The sequence below is a fragment of the Arvicola amphibius genome, chromosome 4 (assembly GCF_903992535.2).
Source record: "Arvicola amphibius chromosome 4, mArvAmp1.2, whole genome shotgun sequence".
Taxonomy (NCBI): domain Eukaryota; kingdom Metazoa; phylum Chordata; class Mammalia; order Rodentia; family Cricetidae; genus Arvicola; species Arvicola amphibius.
Window position 1 is genome coordinate 84,386,158 of NC_052050.1, and position 16,845 is coordinate 84,403,002.

A 16,845-nucleotide genomic window follows, 5' to 3' on the forward strand; every position below is an offset into this window, starting at 1 on the left:
AAGTAATTGAGGTTTGGGCACCTGTGCCTGAGGACTGGTTCTAGGAGACCGCTAACAATTGCAGATACTTGCTGTGGATGGAAACGAACAGGCCCACAACATTCATTTACGGCTGAACACTTGCTACAGATCCAAGAGGCTTCACTCTGGAATGGCAGGGCCCTGCATATGGTTGTATCGCTTTTGCTACCAGAGTCTGCTACAAAACAGCAGCTCCCGGGGAGGGAGGGGAATCATGTGCCCCCTGGGCAATGTCTGCACCCAGATCAGAGTTTCTAAACTGATGTGCGGGAGGCTGCATAGGCCACAGCTCCTTCATTCACTCAGCAAGAGCAGTTTGATCCCGGCCGGCCAAGTTTTTTTGGCAGATCTGTGAAGGAGTAGCCATTTTCCCAAGATGCAGTGGTTTATCCAGGGCTAATGCTGGAAGTGAGGTGGGGCATGCAGTGGGCTAAACTTCACTAAGCGGCAGATCTCTAACTAGTGCCTGAGATGGGTGAAGCCCTGGGTTCTTTCCAGAAAAGTCACCTGCTCATCAGCATTCAACTTGTCTCTTTTTTCTTCCTCAACTCTGGAGTTGAGTGACAGACAAGGCCAGTAAGGTGACCAGAGACCTGGGACGACCTATTTCTCTTTTCTACTACCTGACAACTTTGCTGCTTGGTTTAACTCGGTGACAAAACCTGTCTTTCCCCAGTGGAAGATGGTTTAAAAAAAAAAAACCATCAAATTTAACCATCTGAACAGGCCTGAATGTAAATTTACCCTGCCCCACACTCTTTGTTCAACAAAAATTTCACATTGACCTCTAATGTCTAATCAAGGCAAAAATGACTGTCATGTGTGGATCTTTGAAGTGTTAAAACCAATCTGTTTAAAACTTGCAATTTGTTGGCCATATGCCAACAGTTTAACAGATAAAGAAACTGAGGCAAAGGGTCGATGGCAAGTGAAGGACAGCATTAGTATCAGGACCTTTACACAACCTGAGTTTCTCAGTTCTGGAGTTCAGAATTCCTATGTGAAGTTCAGTGGGCTACCATCTAGGGGTGGACAGCACCATGTTCCTGCTGGAGGGTCTTGGGGACAATCCTTGCAGAGAGGGGCTATCTAAGATCCAGACTGCCCTCATCCTGGGCATTTAGCCTTTTCTCTCTCTTCCGGAATGCACCTTTTCTCATCGAAAGATCCTTCCCATTACGCTGAGCCCACATTGACGATTCTAGATAATATATATTCATTTCAAGATGCTGAATTTAATTCCATATACAAAACCTCATTTACCCAGAGATCAGGGTGTGGACAGTTTTGGGGTGTGTATGTGTGTGTGTGTGTGTATTTGTATGTGTGTGTATTTGTGTGTGTATGACTCACTGCCACAATTTGCACTAGACTTATTACTCCCCAGCTCTTCTAGCATCCCCCCCACCCCTTTTTTTGAGACAGGGTTTCTCCATGTTCCCCTGGAACTCACTCTGTAGACCACCAGCCTGGCCTTGAACTCACAGAGATCTACCTGCTCTGCTTCCTGAGTGCTGGGATTAAAGGTGTGTGCCACCACCGCCCAGCATTTTCTATGTCACAATGGTGACAGGAAAAAGAACTGGGTGGATGAGGAAACAGGCTGTCTCTTCCTTTGACCCATCACAAGTCATAGGTCTGGACAAGACACGTGCCCTGAAAGAAATGAGAGGGGGAGATAACACTATTTTTAAAGATAGGGTTGTCTTGGAATCAGCGCTCTGTAGATATGACTTTCTTTGGTATGTATTCATCTGGGAAGGGAATATCCTGCCATTAGATGTAATAATCTGAGCTAAATTAATTCTCTAAAAATGGGATAAAAGCAGAGAAACTGATCATTCTCCATAAGATCGCCAGGAGTGTAAATTATTTCCAGTTAACACATAGAAGCTGGTGCAAAGAAAGAGTTGTATAACAGGCTTATCACATGGCTGCAAGAGCCAGGGTTGAATGCAAGCATGGCCCTCATCTGTCATCTGCCCATCTCAGTGGAAACGGAACTCCACCCCTGCCCTGGCAGGTTCTTTAGATCACTAGTCATCACTGAGAGACACATTCCAATGCCAGTGACTCAAACTGGGTCTAGTCCTGGCTCTCCTGGTGATCACTCTGAATGTTCAGGCTCCATGTATGCTAAGGACCTGCTCTATGCCTGAGCAAATGTTCCAGCTCCTGAGACTCCTGTTTTAACCATCTGAAAAACTGAATATTTAACTATACTTAATAGTTATGTATATAACTATATAAGATCACACACACACACACACACACACACACACACACACACCATGAAGGGCTGTGAAACACAAAAGGATTTGAAGGGAACTGTAGAAGCACCTATTCTGGGGTTCTGTAAATGGAAAGATGGATGAGTGGGAGGAATGGGGAGTTTTTAGAGCATTGAAAACTGCACTCTGATATTGACGGCTGCTACACATCTGTCCACATCCCAGAAGTGGGATTCCACAACATCAAGTTAGCCTCACTAGAGAACAGCTAAGTTAGTAACCAAGTCTGCAATCACTTTGTGCATTTGGGGCAGTGATGAATGCAAGGATTGGGAAAATCTTCACATATTCTGCTGTCTTTATAGAGACACCTGAGGGTGTTCTCAAGAATGACATAATCCCCACTAGGCAAGGTGGCACCCATGCCTTTAACACCAGATGTCAGGAGGTAGAGGCAGGTGGATCTCTGAGTTCAAGGTTAGCCTGGTCTACAGAGAGAGTTCCAGGACAGCCAGGGCTCCACAGAGAAACCCTGTCTCAAAAAAAAAAACCCCAATAAATATATAAATAAAAAATAATAAAAAGGAATGAGGGGTGGGTGGAAGAATAAAATATGAATTACATAGTCTATTAATAAAACACATCATAAATTAATAAAAATAAATAAACATCAAATTATTAATTTACTTAATAATACGTTAATAAAATGATAAATAAATGACAATAAAGATAGTTTTCCTAGATGATTGGGATCCAGTGCTTCTTTCAAGACTGACTCCACCCATGCCAGTGGCCTGAGAGCTTTCCCAGTCCTGCATTAACTGTGCCCACACTATCCTGGGAGCCTTTGCGAGTCTTGCCAGGACCAGCTCTCAGGGCCCATTTCCATTTCTGTCTATAGGAAAACAAAGTTCCCATTTGTCAGGCTGTGATGACAACTGAACAAGTCGATGCAAAGGTGCTGTATAGACCGTATGGGATTTCCCAAAGGAGATGTGCACAGCCTCCTGGTTTGACTCTTCACTTTTTCTTTTAAAATGTTTTACACAGCAGAAGACAAATGCTCAGAATGGTTAATAAACTCGCCTGAAGTACACGAATAGCAAGCAGAAAAACATCTAGAATTGGAGCAAAAAAATTTTTTTTTTTGCTCTAAAAATCCTCTTTTGAATCAGTATACTCAATTCACAGCAACAAGACTAGGGACCGAGCATCCACAGTTACCAGACTCTAAGTGTGAGGTCCACAGGAATACTCATCTCTTCTTAAGCCCTTTTTCATTTCACATTCAATCTGAAAACCTCCAGGCTGGGGCTCAGTCCAAAAGCAAAATTCTCACAAGACAGAGGCCTGCAGGTCCCATGCTTCCTTGGCAAGGAGGAGAGGGGGGAGACAGGACTCCATCCTGGATCTTTGTTTAAAACCCCTTGCTTCCTGTGGACTTTGTGCTTAAGGGGGTTAAATATCTGTGACAAGTTTCTTTTTTTTTTTTAAAAAAAAAAAAAAAAAAAACTTGGCCCACAGAAAAATTGTCCTGGATAATAAATTTTAATGCTGGATCAAGAATAATGGTCTCCATTATCCTGAAAACCACAAAGGCTTCTCTGGGCTTATTCTCGCTGACTTGGTTTGATTCTTTGCTTCTAAGACATAATCATGCGTTCCCAGGAAGGGCTGTTCTCCTTACAGCAGAGGCTCTGCTGAAAGTCATTCTTCCACCCAGAAGTCACTGTTTGCTGTGCACCTACTATGTGCAAGCAAAGAACCACTTCAGGAAGCCAGACTTGATCTGGTATTATATACCATGCAGACCCACGGGAGGATGGCCATGTACACAATTGTAATTTAGGACAGGGTGTTAGTAGAAACGTAGAGTGATATACCTCGGAGGCCTGCTCATTTCTGAGGGGAGATGGAGGGGAGTGGATATGGGTAACAGCAGAGGTGTGGGGAGGAGAGAGGTAACTGTGATCAAGATGCAATATATGAGAAAAGGAGGAAGAAGAAGGAAGGAGAAGAAGAGGAAAAGGAGGAGGAAGAGGAGGAGGAGGAGAAGAGGAGAAGGAGGAAGAGATAGAGGAGAAGAGGAGAGGAGGAAGAGGAGGAGAAGAAGAGGGGTGAGGACGAAGAATATGTATGCGGAAAGGATAAGAGATGAGGTATAGGGAAGAAGGAGAAAGAAAAGACGGCGGAGAATTAAAGAGGAAGCAGGAGAAGAGAGGAGATAGGACTAAGGAATAGGAGAAGAATGAAGGAGGATGAATAGGATGAAAAGAATAGGAACACAGAGGTCAGCAGAGAATGCCATAAGTTCACAAGCTTTCTGTGATCTTCATGCAACTTCCCATGCAGAGTTTGGGGGCACTGGACCACCACTGCCTGCGGGAAATGCGGGACCACTGGTTTTTCCAGACTGATCCAGTCTAATTAACTATCTCTTCTAATTGTCAGCCAGTGTTTTAGGGCCGCTCACGCTGCTGGGGCACAGGACCGACATAGGAGGTGCTAGAGGCACCTATCACACTGACCTGCTCTTTATGCCGCCTCTCTCTCCACAGACCGAAACCTACAGAGCAGGATGAACAACTGTTTATTTTCAGGACTGACTTTGAACCTGGCAAGAGGAAGGGCAGAGTGAGGATTGTGACAAGGGATGGAAAAAAATGGAAGAGAGAAGGAAGACAGAAGAACAAGGGGAAGAAGGACAGCTGGGAGGAAGGAAGTAGAGATGAAGGAAGAAGGAGGTGAGGGACAGAGTAGGGAGTAGGAAAGGAAGGAAGATTGAAGGACGGAGAGTAGGGAGGGAAAATATAGAAAGAAGGAGGGAGGAAGGAGGGAAGAAAGGAGGGAGGAAGGGAGGGAAGAAAGGAGGGAGGACAGGAAGGTGGGCTCCTGCAGCAGATCTGAAGCCAGCACACTTGCCAGGGAACACACAGCAGAAAAAGCTGATGATCCATTCTTTGGGTCTTTGGGAAGTACTGCCTTGTCCTTCACAGTAAATCTCAAATCCCTCTTTAGACAAAGCGCCCTCCCCTCCCCGCCACCCCCTCCCCGAGGGACAGGCATTGTTCCCACAGGTCAGCATCTGTGGAGGCAACTTGCACAAAGTCCACCTCAGCTTCCACTTGATAGGCTGGTTAGACACTGAAGTCAACCCCGGGAGCCCCCACGCCCGCTTTCCCCACCAGGTGCCCACGACTTCTGGATCATTGTCTAAATGTACTGGCTACTCCAGCTTTACTTCCTTCTGGAAAAATCTGCCCTCTGCACTGACTCCGGAGCTAGTCTTCTTCTGTGACAATCTCACAAAAGCTCCTTCTCTTAAAACCCTCATCAGTTTGGCTTCTGGTGTTCAAGTCCCTCCCCCAGCTACCTGCTCTAACCTTACCTCATCTCCTTTCTTGCTGGGTGTGCTTCAGGCGCACAGCTCTGACAAGCATTGATTCTCCAACACCCTGCTGCGCGCTCGGTGATTTTTCACACCTCGTTCCTTCTGCTGGGACTACCCTGGTCTTGAGTGAACTCCGACTCATCCCTCAAGGGTGAATACATGCCACTTCTTGAGTGGAGACAGAATCCGACTGCTTTCCTGCCTCTCCACATCCTTTCCCTTACACTCAGTGAAACCTGTCAGAGTTTGTGTTGCTGCGCTAAAAACACAACAACAACAAAACTGACCAAAGCCAACTTGAGAAGGGAAGGGGGTATCTGGCTTACAGAGTAACATCACTGAGGGAAGCAAAGCAGGGATTAAGGAATGAAGAGAGGCAGGAGCCATGAGGAAAAGCTGCTCACTAGCACGTTTCCAGGCTAACATACGGCTATCTTATACAGCCAGGGCACAGCTGGCTAGGGATGGCACCACCCATAGTGGGCTGGACCCTCCTATAGCAAATGCCCCACAGACAATGCCTACCTGCCAAATCAGCTGAGGTTTCTCGTGTCACAGATATGTCGAGTGGGCAACTGAAGCTAACTGTGACAGAGCCCTTGGCCATGTCCTACACAAGCTAGTCCCCAAGTCTCCATCCTCATGTTAAGCTGCGAACTCTTTAAGTACAAGGATGGTCTTACTCCTCTTGTAACATTAGTTTTGTATTCACCACTGAAACACTTGTGCATGGGCTCTGGTCGGTAATATCTATCCACCGGTACTACCAGTGGGACAATAAACCTGTTTGTGCCTTTGATGGTTTCGATCAACTTTACCCTCTGCCATGAACCATCACGCCACCCACTGTGAACATCTTGGTGATGGAGACAGGCAGAATGTGTCTATACAGGCTGGTTCTGTGAGATGTGCAGAAACAAGTTGACAAATGAGCAAGGTAATTTCAGGGGGTGATAGGTGCTCTGAAGAAACATGCTGGGTACTGGGATAGATATGGAGGGCAGTAGGGTGGGGGGAGCTGCCTCAGATGGGTCTGGGGAAGGCGGCTTTGGGCTGGACCCGTAGGATCAGGAGTGGGTGTGTAACAGTCCTGTGCAATTGGTCCCAAGGCAGGGATGCTACCGTGGTGACCAAGGGTTGGAAATGGACAGGCAGGGCTGTGTGAAGTGAGTCGAGGGACATAGATCACATAGAGCTTTGGGTTGGGGGGTGATCAGGAGTACAGGTGCTGGCCCAGGTACAGTGACAGAATGATCTGCCAACACCGATGCCAGCAAGGAATGGGGGCTAGTGTCCCTCCCTGCTCCTCCCTCGCCCTCTTGTGGGGCGGAGACAGCTCTCATTAATCTCTGGTGGAGGCTGTGCTGTAGCATGGTCTAACTAGAGAACACAAAGACTGCCTGCTTGGCTTTGTTTTCAAGCCGTCAATTCCGAATTCTGCGAGCTGGCAGAGACAGGGCTATTGATTTTCCCTTCTGGAAAGCGTGTCCTACAGAGTCCTCGCAAATAGAAACTGAAAAACAGAGGAAAACATGACTGCTGAGAAAGATGGGGCCAGGGGACGTTTCTTTTTAAGACAATTTGTCGGGGGGGGGGGCGGTGGCTGGGTCTTCTCACCACTGGGTAGTGGCTTGTCATCTCAGTCCCCAGTCCGTCTCTCTACCTTGGCTCTGTGTCTTCCTGATTTCTCTTGCTTTCTTGCTGCATCTTTATTTAGAACCCAGCACAGTGCTTGCGGGTAGTAGGTATTTAATACTGGCCCCGTGAATGACAGCACGCAGGTGGCTTTCTCCTTGGGATTTCCTCCAGATCAGTTTGTTTGAGCAACTGTCTGGTTCCGCCCCTCCTCCCCCCCAGTTTAGCAGCTTCTATCCTTCCACACACCCTGTGGAAAATGGAACTAGACAGTACATCCAACATGCAGTGGCTGCATGGGGTAGAATCCCTGACTAATGACTGTCTTCTCTAGAGGGCCGGCTAGGGGCTCCCTCTGCTGGTGAGGGGAGGGGCAGGGCACCAAGTCCTCAGCATGAGTGGCATGCCAGTTTGCTCCCCCAGTCCCATAGGGTTCAGACATTGCTGCCTTTGTTCTGAGACCCCAGAAGTCCATGCTTCCTCTTTGCCTGGGTGCCCTCTGGAGTAACTTATTTGGCTACTCTGCATTCTTTCTGTTGCTGGGATGTCTGCAAGGGGGAGGAACAGGGTAAATCCAAGAGCCCTGTCTGCACTTCAAGGATAACTAGCCAGAGTACTAACTGTGTCGTCTGGCTGCAAAGTCAGCCTTAATTTTGCCTGTCAGCTGTTACCGAATCACACACACACACACACACTGGCGGGAAGTTAGTTTTATCATCTGGAAAATGGGGTTGTCACAAGTTTTTTTTTTTTTTTTTCATTTTGAAAGGCACATGAGGGTCAGCAAAGTGAATGCATCTCAACATTACAGAACTTTCTTTTTTAAAAACCCCAGCCAGTCTTTGACTTTTTTAGATCTTCTCGTAATGCAGCATATAGTGTCACGGACAGGTTCAGTCCGTTGTCATTCCCCATATGATTTGTATCACACTCCAGTAGGTTCGTCTTCGGGTCATGTGACTCAAGATACTAGATCAACAGCAGTGTGTTTCCTAAGCCACGCGGCATGGTGCGGAGGGTTTAGAGCTTGCTCTTACACAGACTGATGCCAAGGCCACTAGTCAATGAGCCTGAAACTTGGCTAGTCGTGATTCACAAGGTCAACAAGCCCGTGTAGGTAATCTGGGTGTAGTAGAAGGGCTTCTTTAACGCGTCTTGTGCAAACTTCACTTCTGAATATGTTTCTAATCGCCATGGGCCCATGCTCCCTTCCCTTCCTCCTCCTCCTCAGAGTGGTGAACAGAGCCTAGGCCTTTCACATGCGAATCATGTACTCTGCCACTGAGGTGCACCCTCCACCCCCAGATGCATAATTAAATGCTCTACTTCATTACTACCTCTGCCCAGATGCCAACCCTTGGTGGGCTGTCAGCTCCTGTCCTGTACCTCCGATTACCCATGTGGCATTTTCCCTTGGGATTATAGGATCCTTTGATCTACCTCCCTCATACTGGAATCAAGAAAGTCCAGAGAGGTAGTGTGGCTTTGCCAAATTCCCTCAATCAAAAAGGACAAAACAGGATGTCAGACTCCCCCATTTTCTAGCGAACAGGTGAGTGCTATTAGCACTGTTCATGGAAGACAGGATATCTGTACACACCCATATGGTGACAACCCAAGTCGTGATCCTCCAAGATCTGCCTCCTGAATTTTCAGTCTCTGAAACAGAAGCCCCGAGAAGATGGAGTTCACATCTCTGCTGCTTGCCCCCCAAACGGCGTTCATCAGGAGCTCACATTTTATCCTGTTGACATATGCTTGGATGAGTGACTAGGAGAATTGGCTGTCACTGTATTGTCCGAGCCTGGATCTCCTCAACTCACACTTCTTTCTCCAGCCTCTAAGGATGCACCAAACACTAAGTACTATTCGTGTGGTCACTACTGGCTCCTCCTTTGGGTTGCTCATCTCTCTACTTCCCTCCCAAGCTCTGGATGGCCCTTATCTCCTTGGACCAGAGAGAACTTCATCTCTTACTCCCGGCATTTCCTTCTTCCACAGTTTCCCGTCTATATCCTTTCAGGATACAAAGTCTCAGAAGATGTCTCTGTATCTGCCCCTGGACACACTCCCTTATCCAATTTTGCCCTACACTTTGTTTGCCCTGCCTGCCTAGTTTACCCTGTGAATTCTAAGACTCAGACAGAAAGGTTTCGATTAGGAGCGCTCTACCTGGCTGTAAGACTGAAGGCAGGCAAATACGGCCTGCGCCACTATGACAACCATGAAGGAATGCAGCGGCGGCACCAGCCAGAAGGCTGCAAACGCCATCTCATGCTAATCACTGCACAGAGCTGCTCATATCCATTATTTTATTAACCTTCATAAAATCCCTATGAAGTAAGGCCAATTATTAGTATCATGGAACAGAAGCAGAAACCAATGCTCAGAGGTGTCAAGGCATTTACCAAAGGTCACAGACCCAGGACCCAAACAGATGGAATTCCTATGTAATTCTATGAGACAGCCACGCCATGCTCCTAACCTCTAGGCTGTGTGGCCTTAAAGCCATCTTCCTCCTCTTCCAGCCCCTCGCTGGGCTCAGACTCTCATTTGCAAGTTTTTGTGTTATCAGCATTTTACTTAGCATCCTCTTCTTCAGTGAGCATCTTTCTTGTCCCCAGTCACACAGTAAGCCATGAGAACAGGAATTACACTTCTGGGCCCTTAGAGGTTTCGCCCCATGTGCACACTGCTCACGGAACAGGAGACTAAAGACTCCACCTGCCGTTAGTTTGCTTTTCTTTCTTTTTAAGAACTCTTCCTTGAGTGTGTTCCCCTCCCAGGACTGCAGGGAGGTATGGAATGTACCCCAACAAGAGGAGAAAACCTGTGTTCAGGTCCCGAATCTTCTAGCCAGGTAGAGAACCTTTCTGTGTGTCCTCGGGGCACTACACATGAAAATTACATACTAAAAAAGTTTTATGCACCATTTTTTAATTTAATTTTATTTTTTAAAAAACCCACCTACTGTATGTAAATGGCCTTCAGGCAGTGCATGCGGGATACATATGAAACACAGATGAATTCTGTGTTTGGATTTGGGTCCTGCGTCTACAATGTCTCTTATATAAACATTTCAAAACCCACAAAGCCTGAAACTCTGAACACTTCTGGCCCCAAGCCTTTTCAGATAAAGAATGCTGGTTTGGTGCTGTATTTGCATATGCTCTGTCTAGAGACAGGCCCTGCAGCGTTGCTTGGCTGACTTGGGAATTGGGAAGCTTTTACTCCTGAGGCCTTTGCACGGTTACAGATATTCCAAGGGGAAGTTAAAGTTCCCCCAACTCCTCTACTAGGAACAACTGTGGGACAGGATTACTTTCCTGGGGATGATAAATGCAGCTGACAGTCACACCGCCCTGTTTATACATGACTACGGTATGTCTGCTAACTGATCCATGTGAAATTACCACCGCGGGACCACACAGATCATTCTGTATATGGAAAAATGTTAACTTGGGGGCTCATTCTTCAGGAAGCTGGTAGACATCAGGTTAGTAGTCATCCTCTCTCTCTCTCTCTCTCTCTCTCTCTCTCTCTCTCTCTCTCTCTCTCTGGACCTCTGTTTTTCGCTTGTCCTGACATTCTGGGATATTAATTAAGACGAATTCATGGCAGTCCTAAGTTTCTAGAATCCAAGAAACAAAATGCTAGAAAAGCTGGTGAAGGTGCCACCTCTGGGTAAGACACAGGGCTTTGCTAGTGGGCTCTTCGGCTTCCTGTTATCTCCATCCCAGAAGCTCTGTCTTATGTAAGGCCCACACCTGTCTACAGAGGCCTTCAATGCTCCAGCCACACCTGTGCCACCTCCCTCTTTACTGTTCCCAGAGGAAGGAGCAGGCAGCCTCCTCGTCCCAAAGGCCCCGCAAAGTCACCTCTACCTCCCAGTCCCTCACCTTTCAAAGATGTCCGTGGCCTCTGTGTGCTCGGCATGTTAAACACCAAAGGTTTTGCAGAGCCTCGGCCCCCAGGGTGAGGGGTGGGAGAGGCAGATGGCCTGCATCTGGAAGCCATCACCAGCGCCCCGGCTATGTTAGCAAACTAAAACCCCCCCATTTGTTACAGGGGAAAGTGACAGTTGTAGAACTTTTCCCCTCCTCTTTTAGTTTCTTACAAGACAGCTTGAAATGGAATTGAAGCTTATGAAGGAGGCTGGTAGGCAGACAGGCTTGCTCAGCCCACTCAGGCGGTATCTCCGGGCCTGTCTCCAAAACTACTTTGAACCCGAGGAATAGCTTTGTGGGTGGAGACTCAGAAAGCACACACCTTCTAAAGGCAGGGGCCCCAGGAACTGTGGCCGTTGCAAAGGAAAGGATCACAGTTATTAGGCCAGTTCAAATACGGAGTATTGGAACACAAGTCTGCTTCTGAACTATGGTGGCAGTGTGAGGGTGTGACCATGGTAAAAAAAAAAAAACAACTGTGCAGAGCTGTTCACACTTGCTCTTGCACTGTGCAAGGGAAATTAAAGTCTGAAGGCTCGGGTCCATAGACTACACTGAAGTCAACTACTTCCTGGTGTTGCTAGGGGACTAGGGTGACGTGGAATGTTACTGCTAGGGAACTGGTACAGAAATCTGTCTATGATTTCTTGACATCTTGTCAATCAATAGTGATGCTAAAATAAAATGTGAAGAGCAGACAAATGAAAGCCGAGGGCAGTGGGAATGGCCTTGGACTCATGTCCCCCAGGTCCTGGGACACAAGTTCTAATGCTATTTCATAACAATGATGTCATCACCACCATCGCCACCGTCACTAACACCATCATCATCATCATCATCATCATCATCATCTTCATCATCATCATCAGTGCTTGAATTTGGTGAATACTATGAATGAGACTTTTCCTTCTTTCTCTCCCTTCCTCCCTTCCATTTTCCTAATTGCATACAACACCTGCACCAGACTCTCATGCCACAGAGGGCCCTGGGAGAAGCTCCCTGGCAGCACAGTCACACTGTTTTGGTGCACTCAGGCTCTGACCCAGGAAGAACAAACATGGCTTTGTGAAGCGCTCCACCTTCCCAGCCAGCTGATGTGCCCTCTTGTTCCTCACTCCCATCTTGGCCAGAGAGCTCAGTGAGCTCTATCTGTGCCAAAGCCACAAACACAGCACTTACAGGTTCTTCACGTCTGCGATGCCGCGGAACGCCTTCCTCGGGATGCCCTGAATCTGGTTCTCGCTCAGATCTCTAAACAAGAAGAGAAGAGGCAAACCAGTTAGACCGAGACCGCATTCTCTGCATCTCATTACGATAACAAAACCCTTGGAGGCTGCTGGTGCTGCCCTCCAGAAGTGTTTGAGGGGCTGTTTAGTCTCAGACCCCTGGCTGTTACAAGCCTGTACATTGTTCTGCAAGTGCAGACTTTAGCAGAAAAGGTTACTAGGCTGGGAGCAGCATGCCTGTGTGTGTGTGGGGGTGGGGTGGGGGGAGGCACTGTGGGTGGTCTCACACCTCCAGGCCACAGCCAAGACTCCAGGTTATTTGTTACACACACCACACCCCATTCAGTTTTGGCACTTCCCAGAGAAAAGAGAAGACCCTTACTCCCTCCCCCGCAAGACATCCCTCCCAACTCAAGGTCAACACCACTCAATCTCCCATTTCTCAGGAAGTCCTTTTGCCCAAGTTCCCTGCTCTTAGCATGTGGGATTGGAACTGAGCCTGGTCACTGGGTTTTCTGATAGGGAAAGGGGACCTCTTATGCATTTCCACACACTCCATCCAAAATGGGGGTCTCACCCCTCATTCTGCACCGAGAAATGCCAACACACAGGCTGCTTCAAAGTGGATATGCAGAGTATGGTGTGTGGCTGGCTCCAACCCAAATCTTCTCCAAGGATTTAAGTGTCTTCTAGAGCCTCGATTTCCTTCCCTTCCCTGCAGGCCTTTTTGGATTGTTATGTTCTCTGGTTTCATTTTTATTTTTTTGCTAGACCAAACACGTGCATTTGTTTTCATTCAGACCTCAAGCCTGCTTGGATCTATCTCAGTGAGCAATCAATCCGTAAAGACCCATCTGAGCCCCAGGCGTCTGAGGCAGCTCCGCCAAACACTGCAAGCGGCAAGGCTATTTCCTTGCAGCCACACGCTGCAGGAGCATCCTTAAGGAGGACAGTGGGAAGGGAACGCATGGGTGAAGATGGGACTGTCCGACTGCCGCCCCTCTGTGCTTCTTTCCAGATATGAAAGGTATATACACATATACACAAATATACATGTCTGGGAGTTTGAAAAGAACCCCCCCCCAAATAATGAGGGGGAAAAATTCAACCACAGACCATAAACACTGCTAACAATTATGTACAGAGCATATACATTTTATCGACATGACCTAATATAAGGTCTATTCTAAACCATTTTTCACATGCTATATTGAGAACATCTGTCTATGTCTCCCACCAAGTGCATTAATGCCAACATTTTTAATGGCAGCACAGTATCTAATTGTATGGCTCATTGTATGAATGTGATTGTTCAGTGGGTGTTGGTTCCACTTCTGTCACATAAAGAAACGTAAGATGGGCAAGATGGCTTAGCAGGTAAGGACCTTGCTACCAGATCCCACAACCTGAATTTCATCTCTGGGACCCACAGGGGAGGAGAACTGAACCAATTCCGACAAGCTGCCCTCTGACCTTCACATATGTGCCACACATGTGCACACACGTGCACGCACACACATCATGCAAAAATGTGAAAAGGATTTTTTCAAAAACGGAAACCCCAGGACACATTTCTCCATCCACACCCTTGGGGACACGTCTCAGGAACTCGTCCTGCACAAGATCCTGAACCAAGAGCTTGTACCGCAGGTTAAGCTCATCCTTGCCGAGTTCCCCCGCAGAGAGATTTGGGGGGATGGATGCTCACAGGCTGGGTTTTGACACTACCTCCTCACAGGCTACTGAGGACTTTAAACATACAGGGAAGTAGATGGCAGACAGCCATGGTCTATGGAAACTCGGGCAATCTACAGGGACGCTTTGCAAAAAGGGAGGAGTGGAAATAAGACAGCAGAAGAGATACACCATCCATTTTTTTCTTCTGTTACCTGCCGATAAATGACACATGTTTTGAGCAGCTGGCTGAACTTCAGGATAGCTGGGCTAGCTTTGGCTACTTTAGGCTCCACAGGCTTACTGTTGGCGTAGGGTGTCTCTGTGAGTCCCAGACACCTCTGGGGCTGCCTAGTAGGGTGCTTCCCCATCTCAAATTCAGTTTCCCCTTTCTACCACCGATGTAAGTAAATTCTGGGGCATAATGAGCTCTGTTGCAGGCTCCCCCAGCCAGGCCTGATTCAATGAGCAGGGCTCCAGCCTGGAGTCGGGGCACTGAACAAAAGCCCACGATGACAGGCAGAGGTCAGGCGGTGTCACCCAGGCCACTCGGCTGCTCTCCATCAGCCTCCAGAGAGGGGGCCCAGGTCCTGTCATCCGACTAATGCAATTTCCACCAGGCATCTGGGCGGCCATGGAGGCTCCCACAGCCACAATGGGCCCAGTCTTTCCTGCCCAGGCCTGTCGGTCTCCAGACCATGAGATCCTTGTTTAATTCCCTCTCAGCTTTTGCTGTTATCGTTGGCTGCTAGGGAGAGGAGGTCCGGCCACACGGATAAATGATAAATGAGAAAAATCAGGGAAAAGGGGGAAAGAAATCAAATCGGAAGATGGTTTAGAACTAGCAGCTTTAACCCCTGCTGGAAGCCGGAAGAGGCGGCACCTATTCCAGAAAGGGTGTTAACCTACTTTGAACAGGACATACACTGAAATATTCTGGAGAAGCATGGTTGTGCAGAAGTTCTGCCTGATAGTGTGGGGCGCTAAAGAGAGGAGCACAGTACTTAAACAGAGCGAGATGGTGTACTGAGGGGGAGCCTGTTCTCAGAGGCAGGCCCTCGGGGAAAAGCCTGTATTTGGGTGAAACAGCTGCTTTGGTGTTTCTGGCCCCACATCCTTCCTGTACGTGTGTCCAGTTTTCTTTAGACTTTAGAGAACCCAGCAGAGGCACAGTTTTCTTTCTCATCTCCTGGTCACTGTATTTGCCCTGTCCAGAAGGAGTAAAACAGCAGACAGGGAATTTATCTGCTCCCCGTGACAATCGCTTGTAAATTTTATTAATTTTATTTTCTACTGAACCTCTCTTCTATGGCTAACAATGCCGCAGCCACGCATCTGCGGGATTGTATATTGATTTCATAAATACCTCCAGTGGGCTGACAAACTGACAGATTTAATGGCGTTACTGATGGGGCGTGGAGGAGGGCTCAGGGCTGGGTGCTTCATTTTCGGTAACCATCCCTTCACAATTATTGCAGGGCCTTTGTGAGGTTTCCTAATAGTGTGTTTATCTCAGTATGATGTCTGAGCACAGAGCTATTGCCGAGGCCAATCCTCCAGAGAGACAAGAGCCACCATTTTGGCTGACAATTAAATAAAAATAACAAAATCTATCCATGATGCATAAGAGCCTAGTTCTCGTCAATTGCTTGTTTGGGTTTTAGTGTCTGGGAGAAAGAAACATGCAGAAGTGACCAGAATGGCACCCCCTCCCCCAAACAGAAGGAAGGCACAGGTAAGACAAAGGCTGACTTGGGCAAAGTGTGTTGGGCTTTTCAGGGTGCCAGGAAGAAAGATGGCAGGTCGGGAAGGCTTTCTTGGTTGGGAATTGGGCTATGGATCAGGATGCCTTTTTAAATAATTAGGCCTCTGAAAGCTAAGGAGAACTGCATTAGCTAAAGTGCAGTTCCCAGCTTCCGGAAAATGATTAACCGCCTGAGATTATTCCATCCCAAAACACAGGACCAAGGAGGACTTATTAAGGAGACAGCAAGTCAAATGGGAGTTGGCAAGAATGGACATATCCCACATCCAGCCAGCCCTCCCGCAACCCTTTTAATTTACTAAAATGCTTTGGACACAGATTAACTTTCTTGGCAAATTTATTATTGCTTCATCTACCTTGAAACAGGAACCGCAGACACTTTGATAAATGGATTGAAAGGTTGTCTAGTTGCAGAGAAGCCTTTGAAATACTTCCGGGGCTCTCCCCGCAATGTCAGGTATGCTTTGTTCTCAGGGCAGCAGTGAATGACGGTCCTTGCTTCCATCCCTAAAGCTGAAAACACTCTGGCGGGTATACTGGTCCTGAGTACATTTATTCCAACTTGCCTGGATTAAATGGCAGTTTACACGTGGGGTTGGGGGTGGGGGATAGGAGGTATGTTTTGAGGTTTCGAACCCAACGATTATAAATCTGTAAGACGGGTGGGAACTTCCAGAAACATTGTGAATACTTGTTTCTGAAGTGCACGGCATGACTTCTAAGTTGTATGATCATTCAAGTTGGTTCAATACTCTGATTTAGTTCTCTCATCTTTCAAATGGGGTTACTGGTTTATCAGCTTCCTCAATTCTGGGGGCAAACTGTGGGCACATGTAATGCACTTTGGGTACTTGGAGCACGGGGGACATTCTGTAAATGGGGCTTTTAGACCCTGAGTTTCTTCCTCCTTTAGGTTTGGATTTATGTAGCTAAAAGTGTTCCCAGTTATCACCCA

General features: G+C 47.4%; 1 protein-coding gene across 1 annotated transcript in view; it reads right to left on the reverse strand.

Moving 5' to 3' along the window:
* Positions 1 to 16,845, reverse strand: part of Slit3 (slit guidance ligand 3) — a 593,310-nt gene that overhangs the window by 187,639 nt on the left and 388,826 nt on the right. The window contains exon 5 of the mRNA XM_038326237.1: positions 12,405 to 12,476. Within this exon, the coding sequence (XP_038182165.1) occupies positions 12,405 to 12,476 (72 nt within the window). The remainder of the gene's footprint in view (positions 1 to 12,404; positions 12,477 to 16,845) is intronic.